We start from the raw sequence: 27,955 nt of genomic DNA, 5'->3' as shown, positions 1-27,955 counted from the left end.
GGGATCTGAAGGTCACGTTGTGCAGATGGCCACGATGAGCAGCAGCTAATGCATGGGAGGTGACCATAAAAACACCGTATGGTGAGGAATAGTTGTTAACCGATGTTTCTTGACCCTATGAGTGTGAGAAGTAATGGACTGGGATATTTAGTTATGCAATGGAAGAGTAGTGGAGCTAATAAAATCAAAAACTTTAGTGGGTAGTGAGGCATATAGCAATGTAGAAATTAATAGCCTGATAACTGAAAGAGAAGTGAACTGCTACGCTTTATGTACATATAACTAACATAAACCCCCAAACGGGCAGCTTTCTGCTCACAGCAAGATAACAGCCTCGAATTTCAAGCCTTCTCTTCAGCTTTTTCTCCCTAGGTGGCAGCACCCAGTCTTCCTTGTCTCACAACACCAGCCCGTGAAGCCATAAATGGACAAAGCCAGAGAAGATGAGACCTGCTGAAATCAGTGTTAAAACCGCCATTTCCCCTAAACACCACCCCAGGGCTTGCCTCCTTTGTGGGGTACAGCTGTGCCCAAATTTCATGCAGCAATGTGCCCGTTTAGACTGAAAAGATTAATAAACTTGTTCCTAGATAGTCAACCACAACACTTGGCAACCACAACACTGGTGTCAGATTTAGTTCCGGTCCTCTCACTATCAGAAAGTGAGAAAAATGACAGAAATGCCCTCCTAGCCATGTCAACTCCCAAAGGTGGAGACGATAGTTGCATGAGGAACATTGAACCCACACAAACACCATTAAGGCTGCCCATACTAAGCCTTCTGTTTCTGTACCCTTTTTCATCAGATTCTGTGTTACCAGATCTAGCTGTTCTTGCTCAAAAGCCACACCTGTACTTCACACAAATGTCATCTCTGAACTTCACACTGGTAAGAACCCTGTGAAAACAACTCACGGCTTCGTTACTACTGGGCAACTTCACTCTAATCTGATAAAAAAATAAACAAATTTTAAGAAATAAATCTGAATTGCCGATGGAGGAGGAAGAAAAACTCCCTTTGAAAAATGCTCTCTGGTAGAGCACCAAAACTTGCATTTTTAGAGAAACTAAGAAGGAAAATACTTTTTTTTTTTTAATTTTAAAATTTATTTTTAGAAAAATCACAGGACAGGAGGGTTTTAGTAAGGTTTTTTTTAGGCTTGCAAATACTGGAAAAGGATTCAAGAACCTGGTTAACCGAAGCTACTCTGAGCTTCCCCCTCATTCTTTCCTTAACAAAGACTGGCTTGTTTTTGTTTCCTCTACGCTTGGCATTTATATATTTATTCATGCAGATAAGCTGTACATTTAATTTCTTTTATTTACATAGATCAAATGTTTATGTATAAATCACTTTTCCACCCTTGAAAACACTTAAAGGTTTTAGCACTTTCATGTTAAAAGCAGAAGTGGGAAAAGAAGAGGTATACAAATAAATTCCATGACAAAAGTCTGTGTAAAGCTTTGTTGCAGGCTAAAAAGTACAAGAAATTCTTAAATGAATTATAATTGGCATACATTCATATTTGAATGCACAGATGTGCATGTTTAATATCCAAATTCACAATGACTTTTAAGATATTCAATGGAATATCTTCTTTCTCTAGAACTCTGCCAGGTGGCTGAAGCATATTAGTAAGACATACAGTAAAATTGCATGAAAATTGGAACCACTTAGAATGAAAGCCAACAGAACTGGTTGGACTATTCCATCCAGACGGAACTAGTTATTATTTCAGACTCAGTCCTTTAACTGTTATGAAGTGCACAGTTTTCCATGTTTCCACATATCCTTGAAAACTCCCTGTGGCTTTCAGAAGCCACAGCAAACTTCACAAGTGCTTTCAACTGAGGATGTAATCACGGCCCTTCATCCCGATGGCAATCCTTCACGAATCCAAAAGCATTCTTCACATGTATGTTCAGTGGATGCTTGTGGAGTGAGGCTGGGTTGCTCTGGTCAGTCTTGTTATTCTTTATTTCTGATTCGAAGTACTGTTTTTGCCTTCTAAGTGTATTAGGAGCCTTCTGAATTCAAAGTATTTTCTATTAAAATTTTGCTTATGCAGGCGTGATGATGTTAATCCCTACTCCCCAGTACTTCATTCACAACTGTCCAGAGAGTTGCCAAACCTCAATCTCACAAGTTGTACAAAATCCAATTATGGCTCTAGTTTGTCAATCAGGCTTTTCCACATCTGACCAGCTCAGTAGTTGCTAAGCAAGAAGAAGAGCCAGAATGGATGAAGGGTCTGGGTGGACTAGTTTGTTTGTTCTGAATCTGTACCAGACAGATGAAATGGAAAAAAAAATGCAAAAACAAAACTCTGATTTTTTGTCTTTTGGATGCTCAAAAACAATTATCACTTCCTTAGTGGCTGACCAAGGCAGCTACACAGATTGTATGAGCAGCACCCACACTGAGATCCATTATCCACACAAAATGAGCCATTTCATTTGCTTTCAGGTGCCCACAACATAAACCATGTTTGTTGGTTGGTACATTGACTTTATACAGGATTTAAAATAAAAACAAAACAAAACAAACAAAAAAACATTTACACTGCCTAAAGATATGACATAACAAATCATTAATTGCTTATTGTTTTTGGAAAGGTAAAGAAAAGTAAAACATACTGAATGCACTTGAGGCACACCCATTTGTCACAGGAGTAAAGGAAAGAACAACATCACTCTCCACTCCTGTCATTAAGGCCATATATTGATGTGCAACATTGCTTCACGGGGTAGCCATACAGAAGTACTCAGGTCTAAGTCACGCTCCCTAAAATGTTTCAAACATGGACTGTTTTCTCACGCAGCTTCAGACTCTGCTGTTTACATTATGCTTTTTTTTGCTTCCTTTTTTTTTTTTTTCAGGCTCCCTATCCAGTTTCAATGGTCTGTTCTTCATCAGGATTTCTCTTAGTTCCCCAGAAGCGTGCGCTGAACTACAAAGACAGAAACAACTCAAGGTTAGTACACTAAATTAGTATACAATGTAAGGTGCATAATACTATGTAACAGTATATATGGACAACAGGCATTTTCAGTAGGCATTTGAAACTGAGATGAATGCAGGGAAGCAGAGACTTGACTCTGTAAAGCCAGTGCCCTGCATAACAAGGGATACTGCATCCCGTATTTCTCACTCAAGTAACCACATCCTACTAGATCCGTGTAGCTACCACCTACGCTTACAGTTCCTATAATCCAACATGAAGTTTCAGATTTGCAGTTTTACAGACATAAAAATGAGATGTAGTACTGTCTGCATATCTAATGGAAACAGACTTAACCAAGGCTATCTACGTTTTCAGGAAGTCCAAGGTAAGTCCACATAAAATTTTAAAAACACAAACTTGTCCTCCTTTGCCATTTGGCCTGGCTTAACACAGGACTGCTTCAACCCAGAATCCAGGTAGCTACATCAACACTACATTACCAAAAGCAAAGATAATGGCTGCTGACTCCCTAAACTTAGATCAGCAGCCACACCATGCTGTGCACGATTGGTTAGTTCCTTGGCACAAAACATGCTCACGTTTGCCTACAAAATATAATACAAATATGAAATCTGGGATGTAACAGGTTGACATAAAAATGTAGGCAGGAGTAATTATTTATGGTAACAGCCCAGGCTTGACTTCATTTGTTACAGTATGCATCATCTGATCTGGTGTTCTGATGAAACTCGCCCAAAGTTTCAGAATATCTTGATTCCAAACCCTATGTTAACCGCCTTTGGTCTTTGAAGAGTATTACTTGTCTTACTAGCACATGGCTGAACTGAGGATATCTGCTTATATCCTGTCCTGACTTCAACAGCCAGCCACTAGCTAATGCTTTTTCCTTGACAGTTTAATATATTTAACAGCTTAAAGGAAAAATGTTCATAAAGAGGATCATTAGCCAGTAAACCCATACAAATGACTACCTTTAAAAAAAAAAAGTATAAGAAAATAGAACTGGTTCTGCTTGGCTTAAATTAAGCAATATTGCAAATTTATACTAATTCGAGTTTTCAGAGTTCAGTATTTGAAAGATATTCATCAAACTTCGGCATGAGGTTGTATTGCCTGTTCCTTCGCTGACCCGTCACAAGGGCTAGAAAGCTGAGTTTTCATCTACACTGCTTCCTTCAAATCTATGGCTTTCATAGATTTAATCATCTGTTCCATCAGCTCAGGGCAATAGCCAACCATATCTGGAAGGGTGAGGTTGTTAGGCTTTTTGTTGGCTTCAGAGATTTTTCCTCAGCTTTCACAGCTTGTTATACACAGATTTGTTATTTGATAACTCTTATATACAATAATTTCTATTCAAAGCAGAATGTTTTAGTTAAAACAACATGCTTCTAAGTTCAGTCCTCCTTGCCTTCAGTGTAGTTTTCTCTCTGCCCAAATGCTATTAATCTTTCCTAACGTGCATTCATGCAGAGTTCTCTATGAGTTTAATATAAAACAAGGTAACAGATCCCAATCAGATGCAACAGATGCTAATGAAATACTCGTCAGCTAATTGTAGTTATGTAAAACTCTAAAGGAGCAGTCATGTGTTCTCGTAAGTGTCTTTAATGATACTTTTAGAGAGAAAAGTCAATTCTTCTTAACTTTCTCTAAGCTCCCATATTTCAGAGACTCCTCAAGGAAAAAAAAAAAAAAGCAATCATCTTTTCAAAAAAGAAAAGAACTAGAGAAGAATGGCCATATAATCAGACTTGAAATCTTGACCTGGTGCTAAGTTAGTTGTACTGGTAGTTACAAACTTTTGTTTTGTAAACAACAACAACAGGGAAAAAATAACATAAAAAACAGCACAAGTAATTTTCTTCATAATGTTAAATGTCAACAAAGTGTATTTAATAGGATCCCCACCAAAAATTTGGTCTTCCATCTAGATTCTTCTCTTACCAGGTGGCTCAGATTGCGCTCCCCTATGGCTATCCATATTCACATTCTCTTCATCTGCTGGGAAACAAACAGATGCTTAGCACTGAAATTCTCTTCAAAGTTACTATTGAATAGAGATAATCTGAGGGAAGAAATAGCACTGAAGAAAACGGGCTACTGATACTAGTTAAGATCCTATTAATTTTAACATGTATCATAGATGTTTCTATGATTCTATGTTGCTCAGCTTTCAAACTTCCCGAATTTGAAAACATCAGTGCTTGTTTGGGTTGCTGTTCTGTCCTCTCCCTTCACCAACCATTCCAAAAGACTAGAAAAGACAAAAACAAAGCTTCTGTCCCACTTATTACCTACAGTACTGCCTAAATTCTATCTTATTTAGGTGAAAAGGAAGTATTGTGTGATGAATAGACCACTGCAGAAAAAAGGGGATGAATATCCAAGGTAGTTGTCAAAAACCTAATGTATGGGTAAGCATCTTGTGAAGACACAAAGGCAAGATTTACAAGTTAGAAATGACAAGGTACTTTCCAGCATGAAAATAATCTGTAATACCCAATCTCCACACAATTTTCCTTGACGAAATGTTTTCTTGCAATCTCTCCTGCTCATTCTTTAGCAGGAGGTGGTTTTATTTTAAGGAATACAGAGTCCTAAGCCTGTCTACTTTTGAAATTCTACGATTTGGGCAAGGCATTCTTCAGACTCCCTGTCATAGATGACTAGAAAGAGAGGTTACTCCCTGTGAACACAAATTCACCAAGCTATTAAAACTACCTGATGCAAAAAACCAATTTCTAGCTCCCATATAAAATACAAAACAGAAAAAAAAAAAAAAAACTCTATAAAAGGGTCTATAAAAAAAACAACACAAAATAGTTTAGAAAACTTACCACTTTGTTTGAAACAAAGTTTCTTCTTTTGATAAGCAATGAAACTAGACACTGCTCCAATTACAGTAGCAACGACAGCGCTTACAATTCCAGCTATTGCTCCCTGAGAAGCTGAAAAAGAGTTTTACAGATATTATTTTAGAATTGAAAGTTATGTCAAACTTGTATTGGCTCAAAGTAAATTCCATGAACGCTTAAAAACCAATAAACATGAAATTGTAGAAAAGTGTAGTAATCAACTTTTTCTCTTTGTGAATAATGAAAAGTAGTTCCTTTGATTTTATAGCTATTAATTTCTTAGTAGTGCCTATTGTTAAGCAACTTCAGCATGGTTGTTGCAAGTTCCACTATTTTAAAAATAAAAATTAAAAAAATTACCCTTTTCATGGCCAAATATAAGTTACATGTATATGCATGCAGTCACTGCACCAGCACCTCTGAGATTTTAAAACTTGGAATTATTTCCAACAGAGATTTCATAGATTTATAAAAGCAGAACTTGAAGGTGAATTCTAGATTCCACAAAGTTCTGAAGCTGAAGTCCACTGGCAGTAGTGAGTACTCTCGCAGAATACATGTATTAGTAACAAAGAAAAGGCCAGAAAACAAGCTTAAGATATACAGACACCATACACAGAAATTCATGCACTTACCCTCGCCATCTTCAACCTTATTTGGACCTGAGTCCTTTTGTCCTACAAGGATGAAAAAAAGGTTTAGTTATTATGTGTCTAAAGAACAGTTACATCACTTTTTTTTTTTTAATTCATCATACAAAATTAGAGGCCATTTGATGATGAAAAAAATATTTTATCCATACAATATTCAGATCTCTGGCAATCAAACTTTCTGTTTTCAAAGCACAGGCCATGGTTATAGCAACTTCAACCTTGGGCGCTCAGCACTGCTGCAAATGAGGGCAGCCCATCTGTGAAGTTTAATCAACTCACCCACCACCAGTGGTGTTAACTCTGTCTTAGAAGTGGTGAAAGTGCAGTCATGAACACAGGGCATGATGACCAATAGTGCAGGATGGTCCCAATGACCATCTCTGTACTGAGATGCACCGTAACATTTAGACATGGCAGCTTATTTAGATCAAGGTTGATAAGGTATTAAATAGTTATGTATCACTCTGTGTAAATATACTCTACGTCACTTGAAAGTCTAAGGATTAATTCATCCTGTTGGGCAGGTGAAATCTTTGAGAAAAACAAGATGGACCACCTTCTAGCCCACCCCTGGGCTTCTCAACCACAGGAACTAAGAAAACGTTAAGAGTATTTTACATAAGATCTGAAAAAATCACTCAGGTGCCTTTAAGAACTTTTTTTTTTCATTTGTGGTGAATTTTGAAATAAATAACACCTCTGCATCTCAGTTTTAAAACTTACCTTTCTTAATATTACAGTAAAAATTACTGAAGGTTCCTAAATCAGTTTTGCCTCTTAATTATCTGGGTATTTTTTTGGCAGGGACAGAACACATTGCCTTTGAACTGCAAGGTAAGCTGTTATAGCTCTGATACAAAAACCAAAGGTGTTAGAAATCAGAGCTTGTAAATAAGCTTTCTTCAAAAGCTCGTGTAACCATGGGGTCAATAAAAAACACAAACTACTATCTTACCACCACCACCACCGCCGCCACCTCCTCCTCTTGGTAAATCACCATTGTATAGATCCGTATCATCAAAGCTGCCTATAAAAAGTAAAAACAATATTATCTTATGTGTTCTAGGTTCAGTGAAAAGACACGACGACATGCAAGTTTTCTCTAGTTCATTCCACTGAGTCCTTGGCAGTTCTGGGCTCAGCGTCATGGTTATGTGTTCACCTTGCAAAAGCCCTCCCACTCTAGAGACGATTCAGCTCAGCACTATACAGTTTTGAAGCACCACTGCTGCCTGACTTCCTGAACAAGAGAGGCCAGTGTCCACGAGCAGGTATTAATGCACAAATATTACTTGCTAAACAAGGAAGAACCTCTGTAGGCTACTTTAGTAGAATGGCCCAAGCCTCACTATCCTGATAAAGCAGAGAAAGGGTGTGGACAGGAAAGGAACATTTCTGTTCAAGGCTGCAGGTGTGAGTGCATTTCTAAGGTTAGGTTTCTAAGTCACAACCCATCCTTTGAACCTGTCCAACACAGTAGCTAGAGGAAAGAGTTCACTATGCCACAGTCCGGTGCCTGTGGTATTTGCCTGAGAATGGGAAGATTCAAATTTAATTCCCTTCTCTGATTTATTGCAGGACACTGAACCAGTCCATTTCCACTCTCACTGAACCTCAACTCATGGAGCCTGGAGATCTCCTCCTTCCCTCTGCGGTCAAATGAATCTTTAGCTTATGGAAAGCAAAGATGTTTCAAACCACAAAGCTAAAACCATCAGACCAGAGGATGTTTTATTAGCTGGCAAAAGCACTGTACTGAGGCGTGCAAAACCTGCATACAAGTATCTGCTGTAAATCAGGCAGGGGAAGGAGCAAAAACCAGGGTTTGTGTTCCAGGTGAGAAATATTGCCACATTCCTGGGTCACAGTATCAGCGTAGTTGAGGCCCATTAATTCGTTTTGTTTGGAGCTAGGCAAAGACAGAGAAAACCTCTAAAGCACAATAGGCGGGGAAGGGCATGTGTTTTAAACACACCTTTCAAACATTAAAGGATTGTATTTCTGTATTCTGAGTTAAGAAATTTATTTCTTAACTGAATGTAAGAATTAAGAAATATGTATTAAGAGATGAATTAAGAAACCTATTTCTTAACTTAGGGCCTTTAAAAATAAATAAAAAAGCAACACTTTGCTTTACCTTTATTTTAGATACTTTAAGAATACAAAGCACATGTAGTTATTCCTACTTGCTTTAGCAAGACTAGTGCGGATTCAGTTCGTGAAGATGAGAGGAGTTAATCTAATAACATAGATGCTCCACCACAGGCACCTAACAACAACAATGCCCCGAATGAGTACACTCTGTCCTCACCTTCCTTCCTCCTTCCCACTTTTAAGTAAAAGAAAAGTGACTCAACATATTTGTTATGGAATGTCGAGACAGCTGCAAAGCTTATTAGCAAGCCAATTTTTCCTTACTTCTAAGTTTTCATGCAAACCAACACCTGACATAAATTGAAAACAATTAAAAAAAGAGTAATTAGTGGAAGTTTAACTGGGATAGTAAAAACATTTAATGATTTGGGCATTTGCGCCGGAAGTCTTACCAGAGTCTCTAGCAGGTGAACCTGGCTTCGGGTTATCTACACACAAACGAGATATTTAGAAAAAAAAAAACATTGAGAGATCAAAAGCAGACTATAATACAGTAACTTTGAAAGGGACAAGGAAAGATTAACAAATGCTTTTCTACTGTTCAGAAATTCCTCTTTGGACAGTTTTGACAGTGTTTCTAGGATTTTTGCAGGCAGAGCTGGCTGGGGTCACATACACAGAGTTGGAATAAAGTGACTGAACTTAACTAGTGTGAAGAAACCAAAAGCAGTGGGACTATCTGACTCGTAAATGATGTCAGTCATCCCCCTGTATTTTTTTTTCCTTTCATAAGCTAATGCTGTTATTTGCTTGGTTATTTTACGTTAAAGACTGTACTTTAAGTTAATGCAATTAATAGAGTTTCTGCTACATTAGCCTATATGTCAGACCCTTGTTATGCCTGAACATATGCATTACAATTCACTAAGCCTTATGCAGCATTTCGGTTTGCAAGTCTGATTTTAAGTGCTGAACTTTAACAAATTTTTCTGCTAAGTACACATTTCTTGGCTATTGTCACTTTTAGAACTACCAGATTGGTATCTCACTTAAAACAACAACAAAATAACAAACGAACAAAAACATGAAAAGATCCACATTATATAACTATTAATATGGTCCCTACAATGACACTTCACTTTGCTTGCAACAAAACAGGAGAATAAAGGATCTTAATAAATACTTCTGTGCTGTTTGGTCACAGTCTTTGTTACCCACATTAAATTAACACACCAGCAGTAGTTTTTTAAAACTGTGTTTTGACCAACAGCTGACGCCACCCAGAGGCTGGTTTCTTCTGTATAGTGCTTCTATTCGATGTCTTGCCTCCTCCTAGCTCTAGCACAAGTCAGATCAGGTCTCCTTAGGCTCTCTGCATATTCAATGCAAAAAGGCTGGCACCTCTAGAGCACAATTTTAAGACCTCAACTTCAGCTTCCAATTCAATAAAAGATCCTCTCTCTTCACTTGCCTTACCATCTGATTCACTGATCTAGTTGTTTCTCAAATAGCCACCTGTTTTCAAGTGTCAGGGTTTGGAAACAGGCTGCTTTAGCAGAGAGAAAACTTTGAAGGGCTAAATCAAACTGATCAGCAGAAAGTGCTACTAGGACTGCTAGGACTGTAATCTTGTGTTAGGTACCATAGTGCAACAGATCTAGTGATGGTACCCAAAGAGCTACTGGGCATTACCTGTTTAACTAGACTTTTTTTTTTTTTTTAAATCAACTGAGTGAAAGAAAAGTGACTCAACAGGTTTTCTTATAAAATGTCAAGGCAGATGCAAAGTTTATTTGCAAGCCAATTTTTCCTCACTTCTTAGTGTTCATCCAAACCAACACCTGACATTCATCAAAAACAATTAAAAAAGAGTAATTAGAAGTTTAACTGGGATAGTAAAAACATGTCACAATTCAGGCATTTGTGCTAGAAGTCTTACCAGAGTCTCTAGGCTTTGCAGGCGGACCTGGCTTGGGGTCACCTATAGACAAACAGAGTTAAAATGGATTAATTCAGATTTAAATGCTACTTCCATAAGTAATTATTTATGGACTTAGTGCCATCTAGTGAAGACACAGCAATGAAACAAGTAGAACTTGTTAAAGAAATGTGTGAAATATGTGATCCAGCTTTGTGATCCAGACCAGTAAAATGAAATAAACACAACTGGACTGCAATTATTTTCATCTGCCATCTATTACTTCAGTCAACTCAGTGCCATTATTACATTTGGGTAATACAGGATGGATAGACATTACATTAAATACCACTGAGCAGTACCCAGGAAAACATGATACTTACCAGGCTGAAGAGCATCTTCCAAGCTAAACCCATCTACAAAGAAATAAGGGACATTTTAAGTGTAAGGTGAAAATTGAACTAGTTTTAGACTATTTTTTACACAAAACGCACACCACAATGTTTTCACCAAGAATATAATGGTATGCTCATTCAACAGCGGCCCACAGAAGAGCATCACAGAGTTATGAGTCCATTAGCTGCCAAACCATATGGGATATCCCAATGGCTAGTTCAAGGTGAGCAAGCTTGAAACATGCAGATGAAAGCCAATGAAAGGAATTTTCAAAGGGCCTTTAAACTTATAATATCAAACTATTTATCTTTGTAAAAGCATTAGCAGAAGACTCTAAAACGTAGAACTCTTTTTGCTATTAGGGAATTACTTTCCTCTTCAGAAATATCACAACTTTGTTGGCCACTAAACTGAAAAATTCAGTCTCAAATTAGTATATTCAGTTATACTTGACTTCACAGTAAAAGGTAAAAAAAAAAAAAAAAAAGGTAAAAGGGCAATTGGATCTCACCATAGTCTGATGGTGCCTTCTTAGTCGGAAGAGGTTTCTCTGAAGGTACTCCTAAAGACAGATAGAGGGGTGGGAAAAAAATGTTGAAAAACAATTTCCTACACTATTAGGAAGATACATACAGGACAAATTTAAGCCCATATCTATACAATGGATCAAACCTATACACGAGATCAAACCTATACAGCAATATGTTTTCCTCTCAAGATGAATCTGAGTGTTCCCAAAAATAAATTTCAATTCTACGTGGTCACCATTTTGACCCAATGTAGCTGAATTGTTCTACTGAGGTTTAAACAAACTGTATGTGGGGACACTGTCATGCTCAGTCATGCAGTGATATTCAGAAACCATCAGAGGGACAGCCACTATTTTCCTGCCCTCCTCTCCCCCCAAAAAAATAATTGCAAGAGTGTAATACTTGCCAAATGCATCTTCTAACCTGAAGTCATCACCATTGCCTATAAACATATGAAAACAAAATCACAGTATTAAAACTTTTTTCTTACTCAAAATCAACAGTTACTATGGTTGTAAACACGCCTTTGATCTTTCTTGAAGTATGTTTTCTGTTTCCTGCGTCAGATGAGAAAGATGTTTTTGAATCAGAGCTGAAGACAGATAATCCTTCTCTATTTCTCCAGGCCACCACCCCCCCCACAAAAAAAAGGAACAGTGCTAAAAATTGTTGCTATAGAAAGGGTCCAGAGCACCAAAACCAACTCCTACAGTTAATATAATGTACTTATCCTTTTTTTTTTTTTTCTTGCCACTGCTATTGCATGCCTTCTTAGTGCCATTCACTGAATATTCTTTCCCATCCTTCTTTCCTCTAAGCCACAAAATGAGCAGGGTTACAGCCCCAATTCACAGTAATTTACAATATCCAACTGTGAAGAAGAGCAATGGAGAACAAAGGCTGGTGTGAAAGTGATATGATTAGGTAAGGATTTAATACTTCGGCATTAAAAACAGATTTTCATGGTTTTAGAAGACTTATCTTTTTCCCCTAACAAAGGTCAACAGTAGCGAAGATGATTAAGTTATTAGCATAGGTAACCTTGAGCAGTCTCTTCAGCTTCCTAAAAGACAGCTGTCACCACCGTGGGCTCTCTGCTCCAGCTAGATTAAGTTTCATTTTCAGCCATTAGGAAAATAACATTTCTTTTGCTATATTAGGTCAATTGCTAGAGCTACTGCTGCTCAACCAGCCAACTGCAACACACTTACTCAGGGCATTCGTGCTACAAACTGGTTTCCCAGCATGTATACAGTAATGTGATCTTGGCAGCGGAGGCTCGTATGATAAACGGACACTAAAACAAATGCTTGGGATATTTCAGACAGTTCATCATTCATACTCTCACTGAGGCACAGCAAAAGGAAAAGGCATGAGGATCTATGGCGGATGGTGAAGCTCGACAAATTTTCTGCTCGACATGCAAAGAAACTGGGAGTATTTTTACCTATTGAGTATCAAGCCACCCAGAACAAACCTTAATTCCACCACATCTAACTTAATTCAGAATATATACACATAAAGCACTTGCTGATGTGCATGGCTTTTCCTGTAACTAAGAAGACAGCTACAGAAAGGGAATCATCAAAGGCTACTGCAAAGTCTGAAGAGGGGAATTAAAAAAACAATTGCAAGCAAAATGTTCCTTCTGCTTACAGGACAGGCCACACTAAGACAAGGACAACTCACGAGACTGAGGGATGCCCATATATCTGGTGGCATCATTTATCTCAGCTGAGGTCAAAATTGAAATCTCTTTTCCTTCTCAAATAACTGCACTTTTAATGCTGTTTTCACAGAAAAAATGAATTTAAGATCCTTTATTTTATTTTATTTTTAATATGGAAACATGGAATGACAACTTCCAGAAACACCCTTCAAGGTAGTCTTCAATTCAGGCAACTGAACTGCTATAGCAAGAACTGAAGTCTAAGCAGTGATTCCCATGCTGTAACATCCGAACAGATTATTATCACCTTGCTCACAACCAGGTGGGGAGGTAGCACTGCCTGGGCCGTGCCCCATCCTTTCAGGGAAACAGACAGAGGCAATTCATGGCTTTATGGTAGTGGATCAACTACGTGACTTTAGAACCCCCTAGATAAAGTCATGAGGTAAAGATCATGAGTTTAAAAAAGAAAAAAAAAAAGTTATTTTACTTGGTTTTCTTCACTCCAGATCGAGACTATAAGCTCTTTTTGATTCTTAGTTCATGAAAAATTATTTCACAGAAGGCAAAATATTTGCAAGTCATTTATCTGAAACCTACATTATCTTGCAACACAACCTTAAAGCCTCAGTAAAATGACCAGACCCAAACTACTTGACACAAATCTCAGCTCAGGAGTCACCCCTTTGCTTAGACGACAGCAAGAAACCTCCATATTTACAAGAAAAAATGGTCAAAACATGCCAAAGAAAGAAAATGGTGTTCAGAAAACACCTGGAGCAGAGAAGTTTGTTTCTCCATTGTTCATAACAATCCTTCGTATGTCTTTAAATCTCTTGCTTTTATGACTGCACTCACTCAGCATTCAGTACTGGTGGGGCTAACCAGAGGAACAGTTCAAATAACCTGAACTGAAGGAGGCCCAGAACCAAGGACTCGGCTGGTTTAAGGCAAGAAACAACGAGACAGTGCAAATACAGATACAGAACTAGATTAAAGGTAGCAGCCTGATCCAAGAAGAAAAAATCAGCAAGAGTATGCTGCACTCTTTAAGAGGTTTAAGCCGCACCCACAGTAACTGAGCTTATGTGCATTTTGTTTAGTCTAAACAAGTGTAATTGCAAATAAAGCTGATTAGCACAATACAGCAGGTATTTCTAGCTCCTAGGGGCATGAGAAGATTCAAGAACATCTCAGAAGTGTCCGCACCATTTTCCTTCCATGTCCACAGTTCAAATACCAGGACATCGTGAGAAGAGTCAGCTCCTTTCACAGGTTTTGTGTCAGATGGAGGGAAATATCAGGTAAAAGAGAAGGTGAAATACTTCACCTTTATACAAGATAAGGTACTTAGAGCAACTACAAGCTTTTGAAAAGCTGATGAGCTAGAAGGTACTCAAGAGAGCCAAACAGCTACGCCAACAGGAGTCCTGCAAAGACCCACTAGTGCTCCCAGATATTTACTGCTGCAGTATTACTCAAATTTATGTAGCACTGCAGGAGCTGACAGGGGCCTTGAGCTAAGGAAGTTCCTCCCTGAGTAATATGTGGCAACACACCCAGACCAGGGACTTGGGATGAATCACCACACACTTTCTTACATAAGCAGCAGTCGGCTTGAATTTTGTTCTCATAGAAGCGCCCGTGTTTTCCTTCTTCCCCTGGAAGGCAGAGGTTTCCCCTGTCTCCCCAGCGCCCCTGCACGCTGCAGCTGGCACCGACCAGGCGGCAGCAGCGAGCTCGTCCCTGCCCCACCGCTGGATGCTATCTGCTGCTCCTTCCCTGGCCTCAGTTCGGCTCTGTCCTGCTGCCTGGCTGCTGCTCTTCATGACACCTGCAAAAACGGTCGTGTTCGTGAGGCCTTGAACCTCTGCACGTGGATCTTGGTGGACGGGTGTGCTGGTAGCCACACGTGCATAAATTCAGGAAACCAGACTAAACGCAGCTTTTCCGGCTTCCAATGTGGAAACGGGAATTTACGCTCTCATGTCCTGCACACGTTCTCCTCAGGGGACTTAAAACACAAGAAGTAGAAACATTCAACACCTAAACATATCAGAAGTCAGAGAAAATGCAGGAAGGCCAAGAGACAGAGCCTTGCTCATGAAACACCTCAAACATGAGAGGAAAGCCACGAAACCCCATTTTAAGCTTGAGTCTGACTCAATTTTTGCCCCACCAGCATTAGTTACAATCACAGAATGTCACGAGTTGGAAGGGACGCACAAGGATCATCGAGTCCAACTCCTGGCACCACACAGGTCAACCCAAAAATTCAGACCAAAAGCACAGTCCAAATGCTTCTTAAACTCCAGCAGGCTTGGTGTTGTGACTACTTCCCTGGGGAGCCCCTCCCAGTGCGTGACCACCCTCTCGGTGAAGAAGACATGCAAGTGAATCACAAAAATTTTTGAAAATGTCAAAAAAGCGACACTGTTCTCTGAATGTAACTGCAAGAAATGCCTCTGAGGCTTGAAACGGGGAGCCTGGAACATGAAGACCACTCGATGAGGGTGGAGGAACGAGCTCACAACCACACCACTCCTCCCCGCCAGGGCAGAGGTTTGTAGGCAATGTTCCTCTGCAACAGCAGCGCAGAGGGGATGCTTACTCCCACTCCCAGGCAGTGCTCTCCTGGAATTAAATCCCACATGGTCAGCATCAACTCCAGCGCCTCCTGTAAGTATCCACCTATCAACGCTGCTTTTCACATTTATTTTTTACCAGACAGACATTTAGAGCCACAGAAAGCAAAGAAATCTTTGCATAAAGTTCTGTTCAGAAGAAAAAAGCCCTCTCCCACCTAACACAAATACAGTCCAAACACAAATAACATCTGCAAATCAGCCAAAAAGCAACAGCAATTTTCTCCATTTAGGGAGTGTCGTCTTTCTGCACATCTGGAGCAGTTGCTAATGTTTCTGTCTGGAATAAAGTCAGCTAAGGCTCCAGAGCAACCAATAAAAATACTCATTTCCTCTTCAAAAATATGCATAAGACTAATAACGATCACGTTTAATTTTGGACAGCCATCCAAAAGTATGGAAATACAATGGGGCTCTAAACATCAGCTTTAAAGCAGAGTTTTCCAGGGAGGATTTGATGTGGGAGTAAGAGGATGGAATAAATAGCTCTAAATTAGCAGAAAATGTGCAGAAGAACTGGGTAAACCACAAAGCTGGAGAATTAACACAATGGCCACAGTCCTGCCAAATGATGAGCTGCTTATCCAGAAAAGAGATGAGGTAAGACAGAACTACAGAATAGTTACAAAAGATGTAGGAACCCCCATGAATCCATCCCGTGCAGATAAAAGCAGATGTTCAGCATCTCAGTCACTATCTCCAGAGGTGCCCTCCAGGCTCAGCTGTCCCACAGTTCTGGGACTTGGGACAGTCCTAGTCGCTGGACCAAATTCCTGCTCTGCAGACCTCAGGCAGCTGCCAGCCAGATAAATCACTCGGTCCCCCTGCAATTCTTTGTTTGGATCAGAATTGAAAAGCGCTGCTCCACTGCACAAAGTTAGTAGGCAGAAACCTAAACTAGATTCAGAAGCAGTCTCTGGAAACAGAGCAAATCTCACCTGCAAATCTCTGCCCCCAAATCTCACCAAAACCAAGCACTGTGGGCACTAGGCAACCACTTCCCCTTTGGCCACTTTTGAAACTCTGTCCTGGATAAGCAATGCCTTTAGTGTTTTGTTTTCTTTTCTAAGGCAAAGAAACCAAAATCCTTGAAGTACACATTGCTTACAGCCTATAGCTTCAAGGTTCAGGCTGCTCCATAGAGAGGTCTTTCACAAAGCTGACGAGCCTTGCAGCTACTAAATGATTAGTCTCAAATTTAAGAAAACTATTTTACTCAAGCAAGATGCTAACTCATCAGTATTCTGTAATTTAATAAAATCATTGGTTCTCATGAAAGCAGCTAAAATTGACATCAAGTAACTTAATGTTATTTTATCACCAGAGGTTTATCTACACAACTGTTCAGATAACAACACTCCAATTTCTCTTTGCACTGAAAAGCTTTACATGCATCTGTGTACTCCAGTACCCTTCGCAGTCTCATACAGAGGAAGGGAAAAGTACCTTCAGGACAACCACGCAATCTGCCATGACTTCAGAAGTCGTGTGCTTCCCCTGTTCATCTCAGTACTCAGCAGCACACTTTTTCCAGCTATAAATCATGTCAGGTGATAGATTGGAGGCTTCCCTCCGCCAAGCAGTCAGGAATCGCCTAGGAACAAAGCCAGCCAGTGTTTTGTTTATCTACACCCTTATTTGCTTATACTTTGCACCTCCAGTGGCTTCCTGGAGTGGGGTCAGGGCGGAAAGGGAAAAAGCACAGTCCCGGAGAGGGCTCAGAGGGAAAAAGAGCTGCAGCAGCGAGGCTCAGCTGCAGACAGGTTAGGGAAATCTGCATTGAATGGAAGATGATGTTCAATTTTAGCACAGGAAGGAAGCCAAGATTTGTGATCTGGCAGCCAGTTAACTAAAAATTCCAAAACCTCAACAGTTAAAGAGTGGTAAATAATCTTTACTCTGATCGAGGAAAAAGAATCTATATCATAACTTATAATTAACAAATCTCCAAACCAGAACTTGGCCTTCCATTAAAAAAAAATCTTTAAAATGAAATTTGAAATACACACTGGTGGTGTACCCCCAAGTCAGACAAGAACACTTGTATTTTACAGCAGTTCACTGAAATGATGGCTCCATAGTAAGCAGGAGTGTTTTAGGTCTGCTGACACCTGCAAGCTGACAACTTATTTCACAGCTTATTTCTCTTTTACTTTTTTCACCAGAACTCCTACCAGTTCGGTACAGTTTGTATACCAGTAGCTAAATCCAAACAAAATGTGTAAGCTAATCAGAAACATTAACTGAACAGAAAAATAGACTCTGCTTTTATAGACTTTTTTTCATTGTGGCTTGCTCAATTATGACTAAAAAGATTTTTCAAGAACTATGCATACTTTAAAAATAGCTACTACGGTTTTTGCTGAAAGGCAGAAGAGAAAGACATTGCATTTTACAATTTGGGTTTCCTGTGGGTAAGATGGAGAGAGAGGGAAACAGCCCCAGTGCTGTGGTTTGCAATGACTCAACTCGTATTTTAATCCGCTGCTCTGAGACTGAATCATTTCTGGCACCACTCAGCTCATTTTAAAACAAAACCTACAGGGGTCTGGTCAAATGCCAAAGCTTAAAGCGTTTCAAAAGCACCGAGACACTTTTCTTCCTGTAAATATTTACTATTAAGGTGTTGAGATAGAACTGTGATAAATGACAATTAAGTAAGACAGGGCTTTGTGATTTGCACTGCATCGTGCCATCCCAGCGTTGGCTTGGAAACACGCAGGAATAGCTTTAGATGTGTGATGTGACACCAGCCGGCTTCCCTGGGTGAGGAGGAACACTGGAGGGGAAGGCTTATTTTGGTTCTTTGAGTAACAGTCTTACCGCCACAAAAATGCCACCTAAAAATACTGCAGAAGGATAGCCATGCACACAGAGGTCAGTGTGACTAGGTTGTGTTACCTAAAACAGGTGGATAAGAAAACAAATATGGAATTCAGCTGAGTGGCAACCAGCAGGCCTGTAACGTGGCGTATGATCTTTCTCAGTGAGGTTTTCTTCTGGTTTCCTGTCAAAAACAGATTTATCTTTTTACTTTCCATCCCTCGTTGTTGTTACTTCAGCGATGAGATAACCTTTCTTTTCATAACAAGGCTACTTTCTTGAGACACAGTAGGTCTGATGTGTTCACGTGCTCAGTAAAACATGTGAAATGCGTTCAGGATAAAACCTTTGGCATCTCTAGCTCAAGCGCATCTGGTGGAAGCACTTCTGCTTTGCTATATTTAGACAAAAACATTTATCACAAATCCTCCATGTCCACCCTAGGAAATCGTTTCACCATCCCTTGTTTCTACGCCACCTTCCAGCACTAAGTGGATTTTATATCCTAATGTTAGCCCTTGCAGGGGGCTGTTACATATGCTAGACTTTAATCTGCACTGTACAGTTAGTCATTTGCAGACAGCCCAGGAGAGCAATAGGAGTGTATGGAAGAACTGTTTGCTGACGGGAGCAGTGCCAGCATGGGGCTGCCAGGGAAGGCAGTGACAAAGATGCAGCAGCAACGCCTGAGGGAAAGGAGAAGAAGGAGCGGTGGGCAGGGAAGGGGAAGAAGAGACAATCAGAGAGGCCTGGGTGCAATGAAGTTGTCAGCTCACTACAGCCACGTTTCACAACACAGCTCTTGCCTGAAGTTTTTTTTGGAGGAAAAAAGGTCCACATTTCTGCTTAATCTGCACAGTCAAGACCTGGCCTTTGAAAAAGGCCAAAATGGGAAAAAGAAAAGCTGGAACTGTTTGTGAAAAGATGAGGGGGAAGGAGTCTTGTAAATCAGAAGTTAAAGCCATCCGGTAAGACGAGTAGGGAGATCTCTGACTGAAATACGTTAGCTATGGCTATGTGACAGGCACCTCTGCAATGTTTTGGGGAGGCAGAGGGCAGGGAATAGTTGCTGAAATAGCTACTGAGTTCGGGATTCAATCCCAAGATGCTTAGCCTCTGAGATGTATTGAGAAACACGGCGGCAGGAAGAGATTTCTGGCACGAAAGAGGGAAAATACAAACCAGCATATACAGCTGGAAGCAAGGGACGAAACAGAAGACTGAAAGAATATCAAAAAGGATAACCTTCTCCAAAATCCTCCTACATAGCTTCCCCAAACCCTTCCCTGAAACTTCTTGTTTCTAAGCTTAAGATGGACTTGTGTGCCTGCAGAGCCGTCCAGAAAGCCCACAAGGTCTAGTAAAAACTACCTTATCCATGCCACACTTGCCTCACTGATTTTCTGTTCACCACCTCACACTGCTACCACTATCACCACTAGCCCCTTCCCTCTTCATAGAGGATAAAGATTTTATGCCAAATCACAGGGAGAAAACGGTGGAAAAAACACCCACAAGTTTCAATACTCTTACACCATTTTTTCCAGATACATGCCACAAAAATTAAATCTTGTATCTGTAAACCAATGATACTACCAGCATATTACCAGACTTGCAGGATTTGCTCTCATGAAAATATCAATTTAACCAATTTTTCACTTGTTTCTTTCCTTCAGAATACTGAAATTCTTCACAAGCAAAAGATGCAAACAATATTTTCTGTGGTTACACAAAAAAAAAAAAAATACAACGACAGTCTTGTAATTAAAATCTGAGTAAATTTTTACCACTAAAACTTTCACCAGTGACATCTATAAATGTTTTAAAAAAAGTCACTTCACAGAAAGGTTAACTTGTACCTCAATACATAACATTAACTGATGAAAGAACAACTGCTATCCTACAGAAAAAGTTTGATTTTACCTGGATGAAAACTCTTCAGCTCAGAAACTTTACACACACTAAGATACAAATACTATTTCTTGTGAAAAATTTCTAAGAAATAGGGGGCCTAACAGGAGTCTTACAGGAGTTAAACCATGAGGAAAGCAGAACTGAATTAACATCTGCAGCTAATTAACAGCAGCACCAGTCAATAGCTTTCCTTTTATCAGTACAGTTAAAGATGCTATTTCTTAGATGTTTATAGCATGTAGCACCCTTCCCAGATGACTGAAATCTGCATGAAAAAAAAACACATCATAAACAGGATTTGTTACACGAAACAATGATGTTTTGTGCTGAAACCTGACTTAAATTTAAATTGGTTCTTATTTTAAACACAAAATGATCTTTTCCCCAAAATACTTTAGCATAATTCCTGAATTTGGTGTGTTAATTATAGATTTTAAATGAATTGTTCTATATCTGGAGAAGGTATTATAAGCATGCCTTACGCCACCAAGAACTAAGTGTGCACCATCACAAAAAATTCTTTTATGACTTTTTGGAACTCTTCAAAGAAAATCTTTTAGATCCTGCTCTTCCGGGCTCCCCAGTCGCATCAAATGCCAAAGGATAAATCAGTCTAAAAAGACGTCTGTGTATAGTATCCCTGCAACAATTTTATTTTCAACAGGTGAAAAATGTGCTTTCCTGTAGCAAGCAGGGAAATCTTTCCCAGATTACAGTCAGTGAGCCAGAGAAGCTAGTGTGCAAGGTTGAGAAAGCAAGAGGGTTTGTTTGTTGGTTTTTAAATGGAAAAGCAAACAGAACTAGCTCTTACCATGCCAAGCAAACTTCCAACTACTAGCTTTTTGCAGTATTGGCCCAGGTCTGCAGAAAAAGTGACTCAGTGCTGTAGCTTCACAGTTCGTGAGCAGGGACAACACTGCCAAATTTTTCTCAGTACCCAAAACTGTGATAAGATGTGTGTGGTAACTAGCAGGAAGTTAAATTAAATAAAAGTTTCCGGAGTTGAGACTGTTTGGCCCTCCAAAGGAACCAGCGGAGAACACGGGCAGCACCAGGACATGGCACAGCTCAGGGTGAGACACACTGTAGTGACCACCCTCTGGCTCCAGAAGGAGCCTTGATTCTGGCATTGGGAATGCGTGGTGGTGTTTGTGGTGGAAGTGCTGTGCCCACTTCATATGGGCAGGGGTGTGCAAATGATGTGTTAACAAGTGGGAAGCACAGGACCTGTGAAACTCCTGCCAGACTGGAAGGTGAAAGCTAAGAAATGAGCCAGTGCCTGCCCCAAGGCCTGTGCAGGAGCCAGGAGCACCAGGCAGGGCACCCTGCTGGGGCAGAGACCAAAGCTTGGGCTTGTCTCAGGAAGTCGTAATGCAGGCAGGGTGAGATCTGTGGAACACAACACGCTTGGGAAGTATGAATGGCGAACCAGTATGTGTGCTGGGAGGAAGGAAAGTCTGGAGAAGCCTGGCAAGCAGATCAGCCCCTTTCCTCCAGGAACATCGCCTGGTACTGTGTTCTCACTGTGGCAAAGCTAGCGATGGGTTGCTAGAGGTTTTTCCACTTGGAAAGAAAACGTAGGCAGCACGCTAGAAGAAATAAACACACTTGCTGGCATCACAGAATGCAGCCTAGGCTAGCATCAGGTATCAGCAGGCATTTCACGAACACAGCAGTCCAGGAACGAGAGGAAGGTCAAGGAGCAGAGCGGGTGCATCGTATTCCCTATAATCCCCAGGCATCTGGCAAGGTACACCAGTACAATGGCTTGCTTAAAACTGTACTCCAGGGAAAGGGAACCTCATCTCTAGGAAGCTGCAGGGCTAATTCAGATAAAGGCAGGAACCTACCATAGCAGCCCTGCAGAAAATTAGATACCTCAAATTCCTCTGGGTGATACAGTACCAGCCAGCCCTGGGGACATTAGGACTGAGAGAGACATTCATGTTTCTTCCCTTGCAGCGGATAAGATCCAGAAGGAAGGGATCCTTATTGCTTGAGGACCTGGGTTTACCTACTAGGTGGCCTTTGAAAATGAGATAATGAAATATATTGTTCCATATGATAAATAGGATTATTTTACCTCATAAACTATTCTGTGCATTCTGCAGATGCAAGACCTGAAGTCTGTGACATTAACCCAACCCAGACTGTACGGACAAGGCTCAGAGTTTGTGATGAGTTCATGTTCAGACTGTGATGTTAAGGCCTACCATCTGGTTCTCAGAGAGCAAGGGCTGGGAAGGGGAAGATTTTAGGGAGTGTACGTCCCCATTGTTACAGGACTAATTCTTATTGCCTTCTCTGAAAGTGTGGAATAGTTGCTGGAGGTGACTTATTGTGATTAAAGGTATGGTCACATCTCAAGAGAAGGTTCAGCATTGAGGAAACTTCCAGGGTGAGATGTGGCAGATATGTAAGGAATCTGTCCCTGGATAATCCCCTTGGCTACATAACCTGAAGCCTTAGGTATTGGCAACACCAGGGGTGCTTGGTGTGCAGACTCTAAGAGAAATAGCATGGAGGGTGGAGCAAAGACACTGCTGCCAGGCTCTGTGCTATCACTGCAGGGATGGGGAACCTGCTGCTACTATGGAACTGAGAGATTACATGGCCAGCCCTGACCCAAACTAATAGCAAAATTATGTCCTCTAGGTGAACTCTGCTCACTATAATGCCAAAACACACCTCTGTCTACCCTCCTCCAAGGTGGAGCCACCCCTCTGTGAGCATGCACCCAGAATTTCTGAGCCTATACTTTTAAAGAAAAAAAAAATAGAAAATGTTCTACCAATCGTAAGGAAGGTACGTATGACTACAGTCATTCAAGCTCCACCTAAAAGTAAGAAAACGGTATAAAAATCCCTCAAGAAAAAAAAACAAAAAGTGTTAGGGAGCTAACATCACAGACAACAAGTAAGGAGGTCACATCTGACTTCTGGGATCAGTCCATGGGCTGAATCTCTTTCCCCCCATAGGGACACCTACTGGATGAGATTTGAACCCTCAGTTATACCGAGTGCTTCCCCGGGAAACCCACCATTCCCTGTAAAGATGTTTCATAACTTATATGTAGTTGGTTGTGTTAGTCATGTTCCTGGTATTTGCACATGCTTTGTAGAGAGGGTATTTATCACCAGTACTCCTGTTGCTTCAATTAACTACACCAGTCATTAATCTACTAGACTGAAGGTGTATCGTGCTACTTGTGCATCCATGATCGTGGTAAATCAATATACTGAATGCACCTGGGCTTTAGTGCTGAGCTGGTCATCACTCAGAACCTAGGCCCAGCTGCCCCCAGCCCACCTGATAGCTTAGGACAAGCTGCAAGGAAGGCAGAGGGGCCTGGGGCCTGCCAAGCTTCCTTACCCTTTAACACAACAGAAGGGAAGTAGGGTAAAGTTAGCAATGAACATCTATTAATGTCACAATGATGTTAAAAGAAGGTTTAGAGTTAGGTGCATGCCCAAACAGCTCTTAGATACACATTTCTCAAGAACGTACTGGGCATGGCCTGGGCAGGGTGTGAGCTGCAGAAGGCCGAGGGGTGCCCTGTGTGGGAGGCGGCCACAGCCTGCCCCATGCTGGTCACAGCCTTGTCCAGTCAGCACTGAAACAACCCATCACACCTTCCCCTGGCCTGTGGAGCACCATGTGCTCAAATACACTTAAACAGCAGCACCCGCTAGGGCAGGGAGATGCAAGGAGATGCTGGTGAACAGGCACAGACTGAGTGCAACCAGCGAAAACCAGGGCATTTGAGACTAGGAGGGTGAGAGGTTCTGGGCTCAAGTTGAGCCTAAGGAAGGGAGAACAGCCTAAGTGTTTCATTCTTTGTGTCAATACCTGAATCCACGATCCAGTTTGCATTAACTGACAGTAAGTTAAGTAAAAATTCCCTGAGTTGAGACTGTTTTGCTGATGACACTCTCTCAAAACACTTTTACTAGACTGCGAAGAGGAGTTTCCTGTGCCAGAACAGGGAAAAACAGTTTGACTGAAGGAAGCTGGCCCCTGTCAAGATGATCTTAACTGATAAAGATTACTATTATTACAATATTTCACTAACACAGCTGTCACTTGATGAAATACAAGTTTAGTGCAGAGTGAGGTTCACAATAGCAAGAGCTAACTCTGAATCCTTTCTTAAGTGCAGGCAACCCCATCACGCATACCAGAGTCACATCAGGAAAATACTGAAATTGGTCTTGGCTGGACAGCAGTAGGCTGAGTCACACTTATCTCTTGCCAAGTTGCAGCACTGTAACTACAGAAAGCTTGAAGATTGTTGCAGTGATGTTATTTTGATGGAGCAATGCAGAGGCCATTTTATATAAATAACAACACATAAAAAGCTCGTACCCGTCTCAAATTAGAGGAAACAAACATGGAAGAGTACATGCTGCACTTTTCAAATTCATGCTGTAATTTATGCACACTAGCACTACTACTAAAAATGTTTAATTGGAAGAAAAATTTATTCCTTTAATGATATTTAAAAGGCAAACTGCAGAGACCACAAAGCAGAGATCAGTCTCCAGCAGTCCCTGCTCCAGACGAGTGCTCTATCCACAAGATCACTCGTTTTGCCTCCGTTCACCCAACAAACCAGTCATTCTTCTCAACACTGACTTGCCCCAGCAAGAGATCAGGAACACACCCATTTCTTTCCCTCTACTCATAGCCCTATAGTTACCGCAGTCTTAGGAAGAAGGGATCTCCATCTGTAATTTTCCTTAGGCTACTGATCTTACAACACAGATACGTCAGCTCTGAGCACGTATTTTCTTTATTCTCCTCGTGTTCACTACCACAACTACTTCTAGTGGCTACTGCGTTTCAATCAGCAAGCTGTACTCAATTCTTATGAAAAATACTTCAGGCACATATTCCCAAATCCAAGCCCTAGTATGTCTTGATCTTTCAGCAGTACAGAAGGGAAACTGATCCTTCTGTCTGCGTGCAAGCTCTAGCAGTTTTCTGCTGCTCATCATGCCAGGTTTTTTTATTTTTATTTTTTAATTCACCTTCTAAGGTTCCGTGCTCTTCACATAAATTGTGCAGATATCCTGTTACCTAGTACTTCTTGTCATTGGATTCTGAAATCCAGATGCCTGAAGTTAGATGCTGGGCTAACCTGGTGGTTTTGGAGTTAAGATGGCTGAGCCAACCCCACGAGCAGCCCAAGCAGGAAGTCTCCGTCCTCCCCTGCCCCCCCCATTTCATTTCCACCCTGATGTTCAGTCCTGCCCCTCCCTTGCGCTGGCTCTGCCACCCCTCAAACCCTCTGCAGCAGACTCAAGGAAGCATTAGTCATCTGCCGACTCATCAAGCTGAATCATCACTCTGATGGACACCAGACCAACCACAGAGGGAGAGAAATGGACAGATCCCGCTTCTTAGCGGTAGCAAGCCATTAGACTAGATATGTAAAGTGATGATACAAAAACCTCACGTTCACCCTTCCTCTGGGTTCAGCCCCAATGGTATCTAAATTCCAGCTCTGCCTGATTTGCAGAGTTCATATTTGGCAAGTGAAAAAAAAAACAACACTTCCATACCAATTGCACGGTTAAAATCGCAAGCCCTTAAGCAAGTTCAAAGTTCACCACTGTTTAATAGCTCTCAAATATTCCCATGCTGAATATTGTTTGAACTCTTAACAGCTTTCATGTGCCTAAAATATATGACTCAATACAAGCTTACTCTCAAGGCCATAGACTTGCAGGCTTGAATTATGAAAGCCAGCAGTCCAGGGGAACTAGTCCCATCCAAACAGTTGCATGGCAGCTGAACTACTCACAGCGTAAGATCCTTAGCTTTCTATAGCAGTTCTGTCAGTTCAGACTACAGACAGCCTACCAGCAGAGAAATTCAAATTTTCAAAAGGATACAATTCAGGCTCTCTTCCCTTTACTTTAATCCAAAATTGCACCACCACACATCTGAAATTCCTGAGCGGCTCCACCCTCCCCAGGCTGACATTCTCGACAGTTCTTGAATTCTTGCGTGTTTTCTTTAAGAAGAAGCATCCAAACTAATTATAATCTATTTATATGGTTCATATTACCAGAATTGGCTAGTGGTCTGATAAATTAACCTCAGTGTTGGAAGCAATCTGTAAAAAAATGCAGCATCGGTTTCTTCTGAATTCTAAGCAAACCCCCTGAAGCTGTGTTTTGCACACCTGCCCTCCACTAAAGCAGGAACTGGACAGCCTGTATTCACCTCCAAACTGCTAGGCAGTAAGTTTAGAAGTGCTGTTTTTGAGCAACTCCAAAGACTTCCACACTGTAAGAGCCTCACAAAAGACCCTGCTATCCAGGACTGTGGGGACTGCTTGCAGAGGAGCGCATTTTCCAAATAAGTGGTAAGATGATATCTCAGTGTCAACAGCATGAATCATCTCCAAGTTTTAGAGTCAGTGACTATAAAATGGTACTATTTTTCTATGAGCCCGGATTTGCTAGCCTCACAGCTCAGACCACAGCAGTACAACTCCATTCATATAGGCTTGAAGCCGAATTGCTTAGCTGGCATCCTGCCATACCTACAGCTTCCAGCTAAAGCGAGGAACAGGTTATTTTTCCTTCCCTTCCGTGGTGAAGAGATAATGAGAGTTAAGCTTTTACAGAGAACTTGAAAGAAAGCACCTAGGCATAGCGCGAGGACTTAAGAGGGTCGAGAGAAAAAGTTTCTTAGAAAGAAGTGGGAAATGACAGCTTGCACGGCATTTCCCAGCTTTAGGAGCCCGGCCATCAGCTCCCAAATGCTGTGCGGAGGGGGGGGGAAGCACTGGGAACTCGCTGAGTGTTTTTTGCTCCAATGCAACCGCGCTACGGCACAGGCACCCTCCCGGACACTCCGAGCAGCTCTCAGAAAACTCGCTGCCGTGCTTTTACACCGCTGTTCTGCCACAGCAGTAATAAAGAGCGGGTTGGCAGGCTTCCTGGCCAGCACGGAGCCGCTGCCCGAAGTTACTGTCAGCCTGCCTGCTTGCCTAAAATGGAAGCCGAGCCGCAGCCGCTGCCACAGCCACAGCCCCGCTGCTGGCTACTACGGGAACGGGGAAAGCGCCGCGCCCCGACGGCGAGGCAGGGAAAAGAAGGGTGCTGCGGGGCGAAAAGAGAAGGGAAGGGAAGGGAAGGGAAGGGAAGGGAAGGGAAGGGAAGGGAAGGGAAGGGAAGGGAAGGGAAGGGAAGCCACGATCCGCCGGCGGGGCGGAGAGGGGGACCCCGCCGGCCGCTCCTCACCTCTGCCAGGTGCCAGGAGGGCGAGGAGCGCCGCCAGGAGAAGCCCGCCGCCCCGCATGGCTGCCGCCCGCCGAGAGGCTCCGCGACCCGGCCCCGGCCCCAGCCCCAGCCCCGATCCCGGCCACCGCCCAGGCGGGGCGGGACCGAGGCGTAGCGGGGAGCCCCGCCGGCAGCTTTCGGGGCCGCCCCCCGGAGCCCTCGGGGAGCCGCGCCCCACAAGTGGCCCCGTCCCC

At 41.6% G+C, this 27,955-nt stretch overlaps 1 protein-coding gene across 6 annotated transcripts; it reads right to left on the bottom strand.

Annotated features, from left to right (window-relative positions):
- Window positions 1-1,303: 1,303 nt before the first annotated feature.
- On the bottom strand, window positions 1,304-27,926 carry LOC137856526 (CD99 antigen-like). Of its 6 annotated transcripts, none has more exons than XM_068682005.1 (11): window positions 27,723-27,926; window positions 11,822-11,857; window positions 11,397-11,447; window positions 10,873-10,905; window positions 10,511-10,552; window positions 9,024-9,059; window positions 7,433-7,504; window positions 6,460-6,501; window positions 5,807-5,917; window positions 4,878-4,970; window positions 1,304-2,951 (listed from the first exon to the last, which is right to left on the bottom strand). In XM_068682005.1, exons 1-10 carry the CDS (start codon window positions 27,778-27,780, stop codon window positions 4,897-4,899), a joined length of 555 nt encoding a protein of 184 aa, XP_068538106.1. In that variant the 5' UTR covers window positions 27,781-27,926; the 3' UTR covers window positions 1,304-2,951; window positions 4,878-4,896. The 6 variants fall into 6 exon arrangements, with proteins under 6 accessions (XP_068538106.1, XP_068538080.1, XP_068538116.1 ...); XM_068681979.1 differs by having other exon boundaries at window positions 4,914-4,970; XM_068682015.1 differs by having other exon boundaries at window positions 4,878-4,967.
- Window positions 27,927-27,955: the final 29 nt, after the last annotated feature.

Source organism: Anas acuta, chromosome 1 (genome assembly GCF_963932015.1).
Source record: "Anas acuta chromosome 1, bAnaAcu1.1, whole genome shotgun sequence".
NCBI lineage: Eukaryota > Metazoa > Chordata > Aves > Anseriformes > Anatidae > Anas > Anas acuta.
Note: the sequence above shows the minus strand (reverse complement) of the source record. Positions and strands in the feature narration are given on the sequence as shown.

Bases quoted from the DNA above. Each gene is read 5' to 3' on its own strand.
- LOC137856526 (XM_068681979.1), bottom strand. From the start codon at position 27,780: ATGCGGGGCGGCGGGCTTCTCCTGGCGGCGCTCCTCGCCCTCCTGGCA. The intron at 5,918-6,459 runs GTAAGTGCATGA...ACTCTTTTTCAG, and splicing joins TAAGGTTGAAGATGGCGAGG to CTTCTCAGGGAGCAATAGCT. The intron at 4,971-5,806 runs GTAAGTTTTCTA...TTTGTTTCCCAG, and splicing joins ACTTTGTTTCAAACAAAGTG to CAGATGAAGAGAATGTGAAT.